Source organism: Phlebotomus papatasi, chromosome 1, assembly GCF_024763615.1.
Source record: "Phlebotomus papatasi isolate M1 chromosome 1, Ppap_2.1, whole genome shotgun sequence".
NCBI classification, from domain to species: Eukaryota; Metazoa; Arthropoda; class Insecta; order Diptera; family Psychodidae; genus Phlebotomus; species Phlebotomus papatasi.
In genome coordinates, this window is record NC_077222.1 from 10,026,662 (window position 1) to 10,045,512 (window position 18,851).

An 18,851-nucleotide genomic window follows, 5' to 3' on the forward strand; every position below is an offset into this window, starting at 1 on the left:
ATTACATTTTAAACTTGAGACTTTGTCGCTTGCATGCAACTATGCCGAAATTTGGCACACTTACCCTATACGATTTGCAATTTTTTCTTTAGTCCGCAGCTGGGAGTTATCATAATAGTACTACATTGAAAATATTTTAGATTTTTATTGCGAAATATAAATAGGTTTCCAAAGAATATTATTTTTTTCCAAAAATTAAGATAATAAAACAACTCAATCAACGAACTTTCTATAAACTTTAATTAATAACCTTTTTGTGTACAAACCTGTACCTTTTTGTGTCTTCTCTTCTTCATTTTTGGATATGTTTTAGAGATTACCCAGCCGGACATTTCGTCCTTAGACGGAAATACCGTTGAATCATTCCTAATAACGTTTTTCAAGGTCAAAGGTTTAAAAGACGCTAGAGAGCGCATTTTTCAACAGAATCGTATCGTGTTTGCGCTCGTTGGAAAGGTGTTGGAATTTTCTATAAAAGTCAACCGGTTCTAATCGGTTCTGAACCGGTAATGAACCGATTCATAACCGATAAAATTTTTTATCTGAAAATCAATCCTATTACTTTTAAGAGTATTCTGGGGATTTTTTGAGTGATGAATCTGTTCAAATCGTTTGAAAATCGGTAAATGATGCGAAAATACTTTTGAGGTATAGCATCTAAATAACGAGTTTAAGCATTTCGCAAAGCCTGGGACGCTTTGCCACACCTTTTTAATACATGATAATTCCTACAAACGGTGAAAGCAAGTAGATGAATGTCCCACCTAAACACGGATGTGCAAATTTTTGTGTCCGGTGTAATGTTTCCGGGGTAAATGAGGCCTTCCTAGGTGGGAAAAATGTTGTACGAAACTGAGCAAACCAGGGCAGCTTCGTAAAAATCTCTACTAAATTTTCATTATTCTGCAGAGGAAAATCCAAGGATTTCCAGGAATTTTATGAGATGGAATTATGAACCTAATTGGTTCGGTTTGTATGGCATTCAGTAAAAAAAATTAAATCTTGGACATCATTTTCCGCAAGAAGTTGCACAACCTCCCCCTATGCATGTGATAAAATTAGTCCAAAACATTTACGACATACCAAAAAAAAATTATAAATAATACTATCTTAGCTTTTCTCTTTAAAAAATCGAACAAATTTTAGTTCAAAATATCTTTAAAGCTTATTTTCTTTTGAGAAAGAATATCTCCTACAACATGAAATACATTTAAATCTGCTCTTTCATCGTAATCTATTTTGATTCTCAAAAAACCTGGAGCTTGTCTCTTAAGATTTCTTGTGGCTCTCAAGAGATTCAAAGATTGAATCCAACCCACAAGTCCTCTTTCTAAGAAACGCCAGAATTGGATTAGAAAATGTTATTCTAGTGAATACTGATGGAGAGTTTTCAAAGATATTGAGGTAATTTTTATATTATTTTTTTTTTTTGGCAATACGGCTGTGAAGTCAAAACTTCAATGAATATGTTATTCATTTTGTACATATTTTAATAGTTTAGTTTTATCACATTTCGGGTTTCCGCACGAGAAGATGGTATCAAGAATTAAAGTATTTGGATAATTTTCCTGCGTTAAAATGAAAATATTCTAGGATGTACACAATTTTATTATTATATTGCGTGTAACTTTGCAATAAAGCAATATTCATTGATGCTCTATTATTTAAAAGATCATTGCAAATCACTCAATTTGTTATCTATGACCTTCCCCATTAATAATAAAAATAGCAAAATGACTTTCATGGACAGAAAGATTGCAAAAATCAGATCCTATTTCCTAAATTGTATATACAAAGTTTATTGATGCATAAACCTAAAGGCAATATTAGCAAAGCTTTTGTTGAATGATAATGATACTTGAGTAGTAAAAATGAAATTATATAAAAATAAAATCGTTAATAATTCATTACTTTGTACAATGTAAATCTTCTGGTAAGCCATGAGGAACTCATGTTAATTTTTTAAAATTGCTTTGGGCTCGCCAACTCACAAATCTTAAAATAACAGTGATTTTCTCTTAAATGGTCACGATGTTCCTCTAGTCAGTTAGTCAAGCAGGTAGTGCTATATAAAGAGATCATCTCAATTTGCAAGATAACGCATTTCACAATTGTCTTACAGACACTCAATTGATCTTTCCAAATGATTCAGGTCTTTAGTTCCTACTGATTTTTTGCCTTGTATGAATATTCCCGGAGGAGCGTCTTCTTGAGCTCTGAATCTAAATATTCAACGAATTTTTTTCGCATACTTCAAGCCACGAACAATGATATCTTAAAATTATTCTTCCTCAAATGAGCCAGAAAATTCAACAGAGCTCAGCGAAATGATCTCTAAATTTGTTATGCATACGAATATCACTGGGAAAAAAAATGTTATGGAGTTTAAAAGTAAAAATCAGCAAGAGGAGGTAGAATTAATTGTAATTATTATTGTTAGTACCAAAAGGTAAGAGTAAGACGTGAGTTCATTTTTCGACACAAGAATCTCCGCAGAGATTTCCGAGAGGAGATAGTGTTATGGCGGATTTTATGAAAATGCTTTATGAATAGCAAGTGGAGCAGAATCATCCATGAATGAGCATTATTGTAAAGCTTTTTTTCCATCTCCAGATTTTTGTGACAAGATGTTACGCCAATGAATTAAATTGGTCGTTTGGTCGTACAGCTTGACCATTGAGAGACGTAAGATTCCATTTTCCAGCTAATGCTTGTGCTTGTCATCCCGTTGACGAAAAAATTGAAGAAGAGTACAATTACTTAATCAAATAACGCATATAAATTGCGCAACGTGTCCCATTCGAAATAAATAATAGTCAATCATTCGCTATGAACGGGCAGTAAAGTATAAAATACATTGAATATCATATTTAAAATATTTTTCTTGTGGAATTTCCTTCTTTTTGAATATAGATTTTAACTTGTGAAATTATTAAATAATTTTTTTTAACCTAATTTATTTAGCCGAGACACAAATAGAGAATGTCGACTGAATCATTTGAAATGGTTTTAATATGCATTTTAAAATAAAAAACGTTATACTTGAAAAACACTGAATGATCTAACAAAAATAAGACACAAAAATGCCATAAATTAGGGAAGGATAACGAAAATATTGAGTTACAATACACTACACCAAATTCGTATTTAGCTGAGACACAAATATAGACAATACACTTTGAGCTTTGAGCTATGCACATAAAGCTCATGTATATATTATAAATTTACAAGAAAGTAAGGACAGTTTAGAAGGTAATAAACATATCACATAAATTAATTTGGCATTCTTCAATAAAACCTTGGATATGGTGAGAAAAATTACTAAACAGGTTAGCTAAGACACATCACAAAGAAGTTTTTTTTTTAAATTATTTTTCTAATGACATTTAACTAAATTAGGATACAAACTTTAAAATAAGCTGAGAATAATAAAGATTTTACCAAGGCATTAGCAGATTCTCTAAGACATAAGGTAAAGTGCCCTTAAGTCGACCGGTTGCTCAATTCGACCGGTAGAGTTATTTATACAATTTATTTATATTTGCTACAATATTTAGTGGATGATCTAACATTAATTAGGTCAATTATTTCATAAATAATACAAATCAGTAACAAATTTATGGAAACTGGCCATAAAATATTGAAAAATTGACCACTGGTCGACTTTAGGACACTTTACCTTAAATCAAATAAATAAATTGCATAAAGGTATCGTCACTTACCCTCTACACTAAAACTAAGTTCGGATTAAAATAATTTAAATAAAACAACAGTAGGAGGATTGTGGGAAAACTAGTTGAGCTAGACACAAAAAAAACGATAAAGTTGTCACATTTAAGAAAAACTGAATTAATGAAAGCTGTCAATTTGTCTTCTAATGGCTCCGGCACACCTTTTAGATCAGGAAAATTTCAAGAAGAAGAAATTCGAATCCCTTTCTATCTCAAAGGATTTGCGTAAGTCCATCTCATTCTTTCGAATTCTTCTTATTCTTCTTTTGGACATCACAATAAATTCAATTCAGCTCAATCGAATTTAGAGGTTGGAAGAATGAGATAAACATATGCAAAACGTGTAAGACAGAAAGGTATATGAATTTTGATTTCATGAAATTTTCTGATCGAAAAGGTGTACCGGGGCCATAAGGAATAATTTTCCTTCCGAATCACTTTGAGATAAAAATTTGAACTAGTAAACTGAATAAGATATATAATTCAAAATTACAAAAGAACTGTAGCAGTATGGTAAGTATTTTGGTTTAATATCAAGAAAAGAAATCAAACTTAGTAAGTAAAAAAAATTTGGTTAATGAAAAATGGTAAAAAAGGTCAAATTTAGTAGACATGGATTAAAAATTGATCAGTCAAAACACCAAATTGGTAAGTTATTAATTCTAAATTAGAAGTAGAAATCTTGTGAGTAATGGCGCTAGTACACCTTTAAAACAAATTTAATGAAATCGAAATTCACATTCTTTTTTTCTCAAATGTTTTGCATATGTCTATCGAACTCTTCCTTTTCTTTTGAACATTACACAAAATTTAATTTAGTTTAATCTAATTTTGAGTGGGAAAAAACGAAATGGGCGGACATTACGGAAAATGTTTGATAGGCAAAAGATATGAATTTAGATCTTACGAGATTTTCCTAATCTAAAAGATATGCTGGAACTATAGAAATCAAAATTTGTAAGTATAAATTGTAAATTTGGTAAATAGGAAATCAAAATTTATAAGTATAAAAATCGAAAGTTGGTCAGTAAAACAAATTAAAATTAGTAATTAAAAAAACTAGTTTGTAATGTAAAGAAAAATTAGTGAGTATGAAAATCATAATTGCTAAGTACAGTAATCAAAATTTCAAGCAAAAAAGTAAATTTGCTTAGTAAAATTTCGAATTTGATTAATAAACAGGGCTCAATAGGTAAGTGAAAAAGCAAGATTTGTTGAGTAAAAATAAAAACTGGTGAGTATAACATTCAAAATTGGTAAGCCAAATTTCAAATTTTGTTAGTTATGCCTTCGGCACACCTTTTAGATCGGTAAAATTTGATGAAATCAAAATTCGCGTAACTTGCTTTCTCAAAAAATTTAAATAAGTCTATCCCACTCCTCTCGGTCTCAAAATTGGACTGAACCAAATTTAATTTGGTGTGATGTTCAAAAGAAGAAGAAGAGTGTGAAGAAGTAGGATATATATATTTAAGAAAGAAAGGAATGTGAATTTTGACTTTATAAATTTTTCCTGTTCTAAAAGGTGTGCCCGAGCTATTAAAAATGTAAATTGGCAAATAAATAGCAAATTCGAAGCCATAATGTGTGCGAAACCTGAAAGAAATTTTCTAAATAAATGGGTGAATGACATTCTAATTAGCAAATACTAGAAGTTGAATAAATGGATTCTACTAGTGTAGGGGAAAGTACACTCCCTTTGAACGTTCATGCCTTCGAATTATGAGAATTTTCTTTTATTTTTCCTAAGAAATTTTACTTAATTATCGCATAATTATTACACTGAGAAAAAAAGAGGGTGCGATTAACTTTTTTTCCTCATAACTTTAACACATTTTAGGTGTAAAAATATATCAACATTTTTAATGTTAATTTTACACATTTTTAAGGGTAAAATTAACATGAAAAAAGGTAGCTTTAACCCCCAATACACCTAAAAAGGGTAATATTTACACCGATTTCGGATCAATACTGCAGGGTAAAATTAACATTTCCGAAAGGTTTTTTTAAAACTTTTTTTGGATTTCTTTTAGTGTAATAATCGATAATAAGCTAACTAATATTTAATAGAAATGTGTAAGTCTTTTAGGAAAAGTAAAAGAAAATTCATATTATTCGAAGACATGAACGTTCGAAGGTAGGGTACTTTCCCCTATGTCCCGGCTTAGTAATTTCAAAATTTTCACGTTCAGTCCTAACGGTCCTAACCGTTAATTGCAGATAAGGAGAAATAGAACTTTTGGGTATAGTTCAAAAGCTTCCCACTTTGTGAAAGAGTTTTCAATGGGATTTATCTATTTTTAAATGTTGCACAACATTTAGAGCTAAAACATCTCATTTTCCGTATTTAACATCAAAATTATTGTCACCACGGTTTTGTGCCTTTGTTCAAGAGAAAGCCATCGTCTTCTTCTATTTACTCACCATCGCAGATGAGACAACAGTAGCTGCCTAATGATGAGAAAAATGATGAATGACTAGTTCAGAGTTCATCCTCTCGCCAGAAATGTGAAGAGATTGAGGAAGATTCTGTCGGAAAGGTACTAAATAAATCAATATTATGAAGGTGTGCAACTCCTCACCCAGAAACTCTTCTTTTCAAACTTTCCGCTATTGTTAAGCATCACGCAAAAGTCAGAGAGAAAAGCATTGTAAAGAGACGCTTTTATGTTTAATGTTTTGGGAGAGAGAGAATTAATGTTGGTGAGCATCTTCAGAAAGTGAAATTAATCGGTGTTTTGTGGATATTTTTACACATTACACAATTTTGTGTCAGATGTTAGCAAATAATTGCAAGACAATTTGCATGAATTATCCATTCTTCTCGTTATCACCTTCCACCACAGCGCCCAAAAGGTAGTGCAGGTGATTCCCCTCCCACCCAAATGTCTTTGACACCTCTTCCTTCACTTTTCCTTGGGGCCAGGTGAGAGGAAAAGTGCTAGTATTGGATTTTATGCGCTAATCATGGCAATTGCTTTCTGCCTTCGATTATCACATAGTTGTGGTCAGGGCATCTTGCGCTAAACAAATTTCTTTTTGGAGGTTTGAAACAGAAATAGAGCTTGAGGTGATGATTATGAAAGTTGCGATTATTTGGGATCATGCTTCATAATTGGCTAGATAGAAGATCTATTGGTTGCTTATTTGTTTCACTAAAGCACTTTGAACTCTGACCTTCAAAAAGAAATCCATATAGCAAAGGTCCTAGTACTCATCTGAATATCACAAATTTCAGTTTTTGAAATCTACAAAAAATATATTCAATATTTGGTCTGTATGACCCCAGGAATAAATTATACTTCCAAAGTTCTTAAGGTCGTGTTTCAATCAAGCGACACAATCAGACAACAAACGCCATGTCCGATGTGTTTATAATTACAAACAATGTTGGAAACCTTCACGGAAGTTATGTGATTATGAAAACTATCCAAATATTTTGGTATTTCATAAAATAAAATATGTATGTATCCTCAAGTGTGATATAAAATTTTATCACACTTATACGTACAGATTGGTTACGGAACTGGCAATAAAGATAATTTTTTTCTTCATCAAAATTCAAACAATTACACCTTTGTGCGAAATGATGGTAAATTACATTAAATTTTTATTTATATAAAGATACATTTGCATTTTATTTATATCATGTATCAAATATTTATGAAATGGAAATGACTTTATTTTGAGAAAGTTATAGAATTGATACTTACCTATTAGTACAATTGTAGTATCATTATTCAAAAGGCGCCGTTTAAAAGGAACAAAAATTTTAATTTCCCATTGTTTTAAAGTAAATTAAATAATTTAAAAAGAATTACAAAAATTATTGTCTACATACAAATAAATGAGATATATTTGAATAAGAGCTACCATTAAAGTATAATCTGATGAAATAGATTTATGACCGCTCCGCCGCTTTGCTTTATCGGAATCTCATTATTTTCAATATAATAACCTAGTTTTTTTCCGTGTAGTATATTTATTTTACAAATTTATAATAATTAAATAAATAAATAGGAAATAATTTGCCTTTGTGAGATCAGTTTATTTTAACAAAATAATTACTTATACTTCTCATTATATCACCATAAAATGCAAGTATCTTCCATAAAATATGTTGGTACAAAGCATTATAACCCCTACAAAAAAATAATTAAATTATAAAAGACTAATTTCAGGAATTAAATTTAAATAACAAAGAAATAAGCTAAACATTTTGAAATAAACTATAATAAATAATTTGAATTATTATTACTGATAAAGTATATTAATAATTTTAGATCGTGGCTCTCAACCCCCATGAATGCAGTGATCGTGATATTACTAGTCCTCAGGATGCCTCTAATCGCAACGATTAGTCTCGAAGATCGCATAGATTGCGACTATTAGTTTCCATAATCGCCCTAATCGCGGCTCTTAGCTTCCATTAACATACTGATCATGATTATCAGTCTGCAGGATAATGCTAATCACGAGTAACAGTTTCTATACTGAGGGAAATCCGAAAAAGTTAAAATAACATTCCGGAAATGTTAATTTTACCCTGCATTATTGATTCGATATCTGTGTAAATATTACCCTTTTTAGGTGTATTAGGGGTTAAAGTTACCCTTGTTCATGTTCATTTTACCCTTAAAAATGTGTAAAATTAACATTAAAAAATGTTGCTATATTTTTACTCCTAAAAAAGTGTTGAAGTTACGAGGAAAAAAAGTTAATCGCACCCCCTTTTTTTTCTCAGTGTATGATCGCGTTGATCGCGCGATCAGTGTTCATGATCGCACTGATCGGTCAAATAAGTCAAATGGATATTTTTTTTAATTACGTGAGCTAAATATGATAACTTATCCCATGTTTGATACTTCTCCACCTAGTTTACAGAATCTTCATAAAATCAATTTTTACAAAATGGCTCAAGAAGCACATTTTCTTTCAAAACAGTGGAAAATAGTTTTCAGCAAACTTTTAGAGCAGTAAATTTCCGATAAAAGTATTCTGACTATAAATTTTTTGACCCTTATGGTAGCTAGCGAAATATTAAAGCATCGCTCTGTGAACAATGCTTATAATGCTCGAAATCCAACAACATTTTGATCACTTGGAAAATGCATCAATAATTAAAAATTGCGCCACAATTGAGATAAATCTTAAGTGGCTTAAACATATTTGCTTTATTCAGGGACCCATCAGCCTAATAAAAATGTAGCTGTGTTTCAGTTTTTTCTTGTAAAAATGTTGCAAAAAATATTGTAAAAATGTTGGTCTTGTAGAGAAGACCAGGGCAGAATTAGCCACGTATAGTATTAGATAGTGGTATTGTATATTGTAGTGTACCTGCGAGAGAAATATTGAGGAAACTACCCTTTATTTTAAATATATACTTCCCTTCCTATTCATTGAAATATTTATCAGCTTTAGGGTAGACGGGGGTATTATCGATCAGTTAAGGAAATGATCAACTTTAACAAACAAAAAACCATATATGTTCGTATTTTTGAAGTGAAAACTTGTTATAGCCAATCTTGCAGATGTCCTCTACAAGATCGACCACTCACATTCTTGATATATTTATTTTGAAATGGTTTAAAACACGAAAAACTTTTAGAAGTGCATTTGCATGTAATATCGATCAGCTGATGGTATGATCAAGCAAAAATGGGTTTTATATTTTCCGATAAAATAAAAAAAATAGATAATTCAAATGCTTAGCTTCAATTTCTAAAAGGAACAATCTAAATAATTTAATACACCACAAAATTGTTTGGAATTTTCAACTTCCTGCATAACATTTACACAGAAGTTGATCCTTGGTAATTGGTAGCCCGTGAAAGGACCCAAGCTTTCAGCGATTCCTCGTGTTCTCTTGAAAGGACTGCAGAAGCGCCGATACGGCTTTCTTCCAGACTGGTTACTTTCAACCTTCAGCTGCCTCTCTAATGCCTAGTCCATTCCTGGGATCGTCAAGGGCTTTTGCCATTTCATCATCCCGGTATTGAAGGCGTTTTTTTTTAGTGTTTTTGCTGAAGAAAAAAGTGATCAATATTCCGTACATTAGAATTTGAGATTATCGATCGCAGAAAATCTCTTATTACGCTCAACTAACAGTACTTACCTAAGAAATCTTCACATGTAAGTTTCAATCCTTAATTGGTTTCCAATATCTATACCAATTGTATCGATAAGAAGCGCACAAACTGTTCAATTCACTGACAAAACTGACTGTATTTGCTTAAGACAAATGGCAGCAAAGGGAATTTTTGGAATGGCTACTATTGAAATTTTGTGCACACATTTTTAATAATCACTTTTCTTGTGTAAATATTACCGGAAAAAATTGTTAAATTTGTTATTTGACATCGTGAAACATGTAATAATTAAACAATCATATAATGATTAAAGTTCATGTAGAAAATTTTTTTATCCATAAATTGGAAGAGAAGTCGATATTACAAGCATCGCTTTATCGATATTAGGAGCGTTTTGGTAATACCAGCGTCTATCCTATTCTAACATTTTTATATTCTAATTCTGGCTAATTCTACACCGGTATTCCTTATTATTTCGGCGAGCATTATGAAATATGTATTTTTATATATCTTTTAATGCACAATTTCGAAATATATCAGACTGATAAGTCAATTCTCTTTTGGTAAAACCGTGCCATTAGGTTTCACTGCCTCTATACAAAAACGTATGGAAAAATGAACGTCGAGAGAGCCCTGCTTTATTCGATATTCATAACCAAACTCATAATGTATTAGCTGCCAATAAATTTCTTTCAAAATTATCTGCCGTGCGAATTAAAAAGTACCCCGGTTCTAAAGGAATGGAATTAACGAAAGTCTACTGTACAATAAATTTTCCAAATAGGGGTAAGTGGGGCACCTCTGAATTGGGGCTGTTTTGAAACTGGTTTTTTCTGGTTTGAAAACTAAATTGAATCATAATAAGGTTCAGTTTCATTTCGAAATATCGTAGACTCTTTAAAATTTGGGCATTTAGGACCAAAATGTCACCCAAATTAGAGAAAAATTCGGGTGACAAACTTTAAAATCCAATGATTTTTTGTTTATCTGCATACACATATTGTGCTTACGTACTCATTTATTTTGTAAATTTTATGAAGAGACGAATTAGCGAGAGTCTACTGTAGACTCTAGAGTCTACAGTCTGTAGAGTCTACTGTAGTGTCTACTGTATAGTCAGAAAAATTACTTAATTTTTTAGACTATTTTTGTCCCTATCGCTCGTAGACGTAAAAATGCACTGAATCAGACTCTATTGGATTTTCCAAAGTCAGATATAAGACGTTTCATTGATTTTGTTTATCGGTTAAATTTTTATTGTTGGTTTTCGGTCCGTAAAAAGTGTCTCGTCGTTAAAGGGTTAAAAGGTGCCCCAGTTCCCCTATTTATCAAAGAATATTCTACAAGGCCTATTTGACCCTAGTTAATAGTTTGAGGGCTAAAAAATATAAACTAAGCAAATAGAGAATTTTTGTATACTAACATTTACCGATTAGAGTGGAAGTTAGTTCAATGGATACGAAGTTTAAATGTTCTACAACCATCCGGTGCTTTGTAAATTTGGTATTTTACCTAAAAATTATCATTTTTTAGATTTTTTAGTTTATTTATTGAAGCTGAGGTGTAAATTTGCAATCAGGTAATTTAACATCGTTCTTGTCGGATAGATGAAAGCTCATTTAAAGCTCTAAAATTCACTAGAACATGAGATCTTCCTCAAGGCCATTCGGTGCAATAAAAGTCACACATTTGTCCAGAGAGAAGATGATCCACTTGAAAAGCAAATGCACTTCCAGAAGACAAGATGGTAAAGATTGTGGATTTTGCATTAAGATAGAGAACACCAAAGAGCTGCCGAAGAAGCACCATCGGCAAAAAGATGTTCAACAATGAAGAAGATGAAGTGTACGATTCACTTGTATTCCACCACCTTCGCGATTTTCGTGCTGGAAGAGAGGTGAGGATTTTTGGATGGGGAGAGATGCGTGGAAAGCCACCAAGTTCGCGGGAGATCTTTTTGAGGCCCCCCTGGTTGATGCCCACAACTATATAAAGTGACGAATTTGAGCTGAATGGTATTCAGTTTGTCGAACACGGTGGTAGCAAATAGTTCCTCTTTTTCGTGAAGTTCCCTTCCACAGTTCAGTGTCCACAAGAAGGAACTACCTCAGACGGTTAGTGATTCTTTCAATGCCCAGTATTTAGAGCCCAAAAGTGCTAGGAAAATTCACGATATGTGGTGTCCAATCTGTGTGGATTATTTGAGTGTGCTGCCGTGAAGATGCGATTGGATTGCTCTTTGGCTGTTATGCAATTACCCATCGTCAATCGCATATGGCCCTTCCGGATGACCTTTCAATGAGCTCGCGGTTCCCGCAAAAAGATCCGCGAGACATCGTGTGAAAGTTGCGAATATCAATGCATCTTCCTACTTCAGTGGATAAATATTTTTGAAGATTGATGACGATGGATGGAAAAAAAACTGGTGACATTGTGCAGAAAGAAAGTCTTTCTCGCGATATTGGTGTGCAACAATCGCGTGCGACTGATCACCTGTAATTGATTTTAAAATGGGACTTGAGCACAAAAGCATCCTCAATGGGATTCCAGTGATCTATCACTTTCCCCATTTTTTTCCCGCGCAAATACCTTTTGTCACAGAGTGATCTTGCCAAATGGCAAATTAAAGCTGTTACAACTTTTTCATTTGCAATTTCAAACCCATCTCACACTTCTAATTAAATATTGCTTGGGTATTCTGCATGAAGAATTGCACAAGAGTCTCTTTACAACAATAGTTCCGTTTTGTCTTCCTCAATACTTTCTTCAGACTTCACTTTTCTCCATTTGCTTCTCATTTTTTTCTTTCTTGCAGAAAGTACCAATTTGCTGCACTTTGTCGCAACGAAAACCACGATAGGCGTGAAAATGGTAAGATCATTATTTAAATATGCAACATTTTTATAGTCTCTAGAATGCAGAAGGTCACAGACTTTTCTCATGCATCCAAATAAAAAAAAAGATTGTCCACCTCATCTTTCACCTTCCCACACAAAAAACCTCCAGCACCAAAAGAACGTACCATCGGATTAATTAAAATATCTCATTCATTGCAGCAGTTCGTTGTGGTGCTATGCTGCCTGATGGGCACCGCTTTTGCTGGCGAGTTGGTTAAGCGTGAAGGTAAGTTATTCAGCCAAAAATTCCATCATATCTGGACACAGCATAATATGGATTCACCATCTCCCCCCTAAATTTCAATCTGTCCACATCTGGGAAGATAAATTGACCACAGATAAGGTACAAAACGGTCGTGGCTTGAATACAGAATAATGACCAACGGATGGAGTCGTAAAAGTGTCGCACTAATCTTGATGTCATGGTTGTTCTGGCTCGTTTGCAACTGGTCATTTCGATTTCATGCTCATCACTGAATTTGGAATTCACATTAAGTCATTGCGAGATTTTTTGATGTCTTAAGAACGTCAAGCTTAAGCTTTGAAGATGCCTTTGTACCCCTACTTAACGAAGAATTGAATTCCAATAAATCATCTCTTAGTTGGTTTTGAATTACAAGGCCTTAAACGTATTAAGACATCAGTATCTAGCCCTATCTGGAAGCTTGAACCCGTCTTTAGAACAGAGACTTAGGGGAAAGTGCCCATGCTTGATACCATTGGAAGCTTCGTAATGACTAAATTTTCTATGTTTTACAATATGTGACTCATCGCAACCATATTTTAAAAACAATGGGAAAGTGATCAGTTTTTAAAATATATTGCGGAGTCACGTTTATTGAGAAACATAGGAAAAATTTAGTCATTACGAAGCTTCCAAATGTATCAACCATGTATCAATCAAGTCCTTGAATTTTGAGATCCTAGGTCTTTATCCTTATTTCAAGATATTAAAACGAAACTTCTTTTAAAAAATCTCGCCCAAGATCTCTCCCAATACAGGTTCAGAAAAGACAAACTTTGAAAAGACTATTTTACCGATTAAAGATGCCTTAGAACTCTTAACCTGCTTCAGACTGGAGGTTTAGCCCAATTCCCGAAGGTCTCAAAAATCTTAATAACATGCAATTTTATTGATTTTTCAAAATCTAATAAATCATTAGCCCTTAATATTTAATCCTAAAGAACAATTTCCTAAAACATCATGCTTGATGAGGAATCAGGGGAGTTAAACCAGATAGCTAAGCCTTAGGTCTGGAGACCCTATTAGAACGACAACCTAAAGCCCTATGCTAGTCTCATACCTTGATTCAACGATTGATTACTAAAATATAATTCATTTGAACTGATTTGCAGTTAGAAGGCGATTAGACGCCTAAGCGGTCTTCAGACTGGAAGTTTAGCCCAGTTCCCGAAGGTCTCAAAAATCTAAATAAGAAGCAATTTTATTGATTTTTCAAAATCTAATGGATCTTTTGCCCTTAATATTTAATCCTAAACAACAATTCTTTAAAAAATCATGCTTGATGAGGAATTAGAGAAGTTAAAGCAGATAGCTAAGCCTTAGGGCATTAGACAGACCTCGAGCAGACCTGAGCATTAGCCGAGAGACGGCTTAGCGTAATTATATTCTAAATAATAATTAAACTACATTTCCATAATTTTCTACTAAATCGTCTCTCGGCTTAAGTCGTAAGTGTGGCTAGGGCACTAGGTCTGAAGCCCCTATTAGGACGACAACCTGAAGACCTATGCTAGTCTCATACCCTGATTCAACGATTGATTACTTAAATATCATTCATTTGAACTGTTTTACAGAAAGGTTAGATTAAATTGAAAACCAGAGTAAACTTTAATTAGCAGGTGATTAGACACCTGAGCGGTCTTTAGACTAGAAGTTTAGTCCAGTTCCCGAAGGTTCCAAAATCCTAAATAGCAATTAATTTTATTGGTTTTTCAAAACGTAGTTGATGATTTGCCCTTAATAATCTAATCTTAAGCCCAAGTTTTCCAAAAGTTCTTTACTGATAAGGAACTAAAGAAGATAAGCCATTTGTCTAAGGTTTAGGTCTGAAGCTCGTACTTGGCTCTCGGTCCTCGATGACTTGAAAACCTTGACCTGAAGTATCGTAGATAGGGGTGACTTTGAACCCCTGGTTTTCGTATGCTCTTATTTAATTCTAGCACTTAAGGATGGTCTTTACTTATCGAACCTAATAGGTCTGATCGATGAAGACCATCCTTAAGTGCTAGAATTAAAGAAAAGCTTGCGAAATGCAGGGGTGTAGAGTCGTCCCCGGAGCGCAAAGTCACCCGCATCTGCAATACTAGAATATCGAATTCAAGCCCTATATTTAAGCCTTAAACCCCTTAAACCCTTAAGGCTTAAATAGACTCAGACTGATCCTCAAGAATATTTAGCGTACAAAATCTGGAAGAAAAGGATCCGATAAAGAAATTTTATGCAAGGGGTTCTAATTGAGGATGCTAAGCCCACAGTGTATGAGAGTTTGGGATAGATCTTTACTGCTGAATTTTACAAGCTAAATATTCTCGAGGATCAGCCTGAGTTTATTTAGGCCTTTACTTGATAAAAATCGAAAAGAAGAACTTGAATTATTTCATGAATGGTACATTCCTTTGAAGATACTTGTGGTTCTCAACTGTAAATTCTTACCAGAAGCCTGAAGACTTTTCAAAATTCTACTAAGCCTTAAGCCCAAGCCTTGTTAACAGCTGTTCTATGGATAATTGTATAAGTACTGACGTGAGAAATGGTATTGGAAATATGAAGATGAAAACTTCCTCCGGTTGCGTCAGGGTTGTCTATCATTTCAGGACAAGAAAAACACGTAGATCTTTGCCATCTTGTCCTGTAAGAATATACAATCCTGAAGCAACCGGAAGAAGTTTTCATCTTTCTATTTCCAATAGTTTTGTGGATAACTCCGTCATTGAAGACGCTTGAAAACCTCAACCTTAAGTCATCCTAGAACATAGAATTCAAGCCCTAAATTCAAGCCCTAAATTCAAGCTTTAGATCCTTACTTTGCAATAATTCGAAAAGGAAACCTAGAATTATATAATGGACGGTGAATGAAGACGCAATTGTTCTCATCCATAAGATATCCGTAAGAAGTCTGACCCACTGAGGAAGACCCATACCAAGGGTCGAAAGCTTTGGATAAAAATTTAGAGTTCTTAATTGAGGAAAAGAAGCTGCCTCTGATGAACACCGGAAGATCTGAATCCAATATAATCCGTCAGATACCCTACCTGTAGAAGCCAGAATACTTCTCAGAATCCTTTCCTTAATCTTTAAGTGGAAAGGATTTATGCCCTTGCTTTATGAATATAATAATAATAATAATGCTGGCGCAACATTCCATAAAGGAACAAGGCCTTCCCGTAAGAGGATTTCTAGACATATGCATTATTATTTTTTCTTGTACGGGATGAGGTTGTCAGTCCCATGCCCATTTAATCAAGTGCAGTGAAGCTCACTGGATGCAATCCAAACACCTTTAACGCCAGAAAAATTCCTGGTGACCTAAAGGAGATTCGAACCCGGGACACTTGCATCGTAAAGCGAGTGCTCTACCATTGAGTGCCCTTTTGACGAAAAAGAAACTGTTAAAATAGAACAAAATAATATTGACCTTTTCAGGATGAGTGAGACACCGGTGTCCTAAAAAAGAATAAGAAAGCTATCATTCAGGACTAATTCAGGAATCCCCTGTCTCCAGAACGCAACGCTCTAGTTGCTGTTTAAGACTGAATACCCAATTTACTTTTCAGCACCACTCCCATCAAGTTACTTGCCGCCTTCCTCAGGCCACAATGGAGGACACTCAGGAGGAGGATATCCCGGTGGACATGGTGGACATTCCGGTGGACATGGTGGACATTCTGGTGGACATGGTGGGCATTCTGGTGGGTTCGGAGGTGGATTCGGAGGTGGTTTCGGAGGTGGTGCTCCATCTGGTTCATACGGACCCCCAGCTCCCCCATCCAGCTCATACGGGCCTCCATCCAACTCCTATGGTCCCCCACCATCTCGTCCTTCCCCAAGCTATGGACCCCCTCCCTCAAGGCCTTCCCCAAGCTACGGACCCCCACCATCCAGGCCATCCTCTAGCTATGGTCCCCCACCATCTCGCCCATCCCCAAGCTACGGACCTCCTCCCTCTTCAAGCTACGGACCCCCACCATCTCGCCCATCCCCAAGCTACGGACCTCCACCATCCAAGCCATCTTCTAGCTATGGACCCCCACCATCCAGGCCCTCATCCAGCTATGGACCTCCACCATCTAGGCCATCCAGCAGCTACGGACCCCCTGCCACTTCTTACGGTGTCCCAGCTGCTCCCTCTTCCTCTTACGGTGCTCCTAGCTTCGGTGGTTCTTCCCATGGATCTTCTGGAGGTTTCGGCGGATCATCTCATGGTGGTAGCTTCGGTGGCAGCTTCGGCGGCTCATCCCATGGCAGTTTCGGTGGTGCACCCTCTTCCTCATACGGAGCCCCAGCTCCTCCTTCTTCATCCTACGGACCACCATCCTCTAGCTATGGCGCTCCTGCTCCCCCATCTTCGACTTACGGAGCTCCCAGCTTTGGTGGATCACACGGAGGATCCCACGGTGGATCTCACGGTGGTAGCTCCCACGGAAGCTCTCACTCCTTCGGTGGAAGCAGCAGCTTCAGTGCTCCATCCTCATCCTACGGAGCTCCAGCCGCGCCATCTCCTAGCTACGGCGCCCCATCCCCGCCATCATCCAGCTACGGACCCCCATCCCCGCCATCCTCTAGCTACGGACCTCCCTCTGGAGGATACAGCGGCGGTGGTGGTGGATTCTCATCCCATGGTTCCAGCGGTGGTTTCGGAGGTGGTTTCGGCGGTGGATTCTCCTCAGGAGGAGGACATAGTTCTGTTCCCGAAACCATTCCCCAGAGCTACGCGTCCAACGGTGGCTACAGCTACTAAAGCATCTCGTGAGTTTGTCCTGGTCCTCATCCTCATGCTGACTCTTGAGGGCCGGGTACGTCCAAAGCCGACCAAAACCATTGCAATTTGAAATGTGCCTGAAAAAAAACCTTCATTCCCATATCTTTTTGTTTCTAGTGTAAATTATTTAATTTTTCTTGTTTTCTCGTGTGTTATTATTAATTGTATAGCCAAGTAAGTGCCTATCCATCCAAACAAACTCACTATCTCATTGCTCTTCCCGCGATGCACAAGATATTTCACATTGCAACGAATAAGACCATCGGCTGAGACACAGATCCATAATTCCGTCAACTCGAAATACTCAACCTCATGTGTTTTTTTTGTACTTGGAAGGTCTTTTGTAATAAATTCTCAAGATGTTTCTCCAGAAATAAAAGAAATAAATGTGTTTTATTTTTTTCAAACAATAATTATGTCCTGTGGTTTTTTTTTCTCTTTATTTCTCAAATATTACTTTTTTTTGTATATGACTATGTTTTCTGTTTTTTTATTTGTCAACAACAATAACTATTTTTGCTTCATTTCTTCAACACTCCGCACTTTTCAATTCTTTTGGTTCCATTGCCATCAATTACTTCATTCCTAAATGATTGATCTGGGGGAGATATCAATTTTTTTTTATAATGTTTTATGTATAAATTTATACATTTATTACATTTAGACTTTCAATATTAAGTTTTCATTTGTTCAATTTAATTGCCTATATAGATCATCTAAATATTCTTTCATTCCTCCTTCTTCAATTTATTATTAATTTAGAGAGCAACATTGCTCGTGATATGTATGTGATCTTTGTGTATTTCGGGAGATTATGGGATTTCATGTTGGGTGAAAAGACTGAACATCTCTCAATTAAGCGATCATGTTTGACTTTTCATCAGCAGGTGATAACTTCTGACGATCTTCACTTTTTCGAGAGAGAGACTTTCATGATCTTAAATACAAAATTCCATGCAATCGTATGCGATCTTCAAGTGATCTTCATGCGATCTTCAGGCGATCTTCATGCGATCTTCACAATGAACCGAGTGTTTTTCTAACTTGTCGAGGTGACAGTGCTTTAAAAAAAAAACTTCCAAAAACTTTCCCCAATTCTCTGACTCGATCTTTGATCAATTAATGTTTAAC

The 18,851-nt window shown here is 35.1% G+C and overlaps 1 protein-coding gene across 2 annotated transcripts; it reads left to right on the forward strand.

Annotated features, from left to right (window-relative positions):
• The first annotated feature begins 11,833 nt into the window (after window positions 1–11,833).
• On the forward strand, window positions 11,834–18,107 carry LOC129798737 (pro-resilin). 2 transcript variants are annotated; one of them, XM_055842048.1, is made up of 4 exons: window positions 11,834–11,934; window positions 12,636–12,691; window positions 12,877–12,943; window positions 16,516–18,107. In XM_055842048.1, exons 2-4 carry the CDS (start codon window positions 12,689–12,691, stop codon window positions 17,697–17,699), a joined length of 1,254 nt encoding a protein of 417 aa, XP_055698023.1. In that variant the 5' UTR covers window positions 11,834–11,934; window positions 12,636–12,688; the 3' UTR covers window positions 17,700–18,107. The 2 variants fall into 2 exon arrangements, with proteins under 2 accessions (XP_055698023.1, XP_055698024.1); XM_055842049.1 differs by having other exon boundaries at window positions 11,847–11,934; window positions 12,880–12,943.
• Window positions 18,108–18,851: the final 744 nt, after the last annotated feature.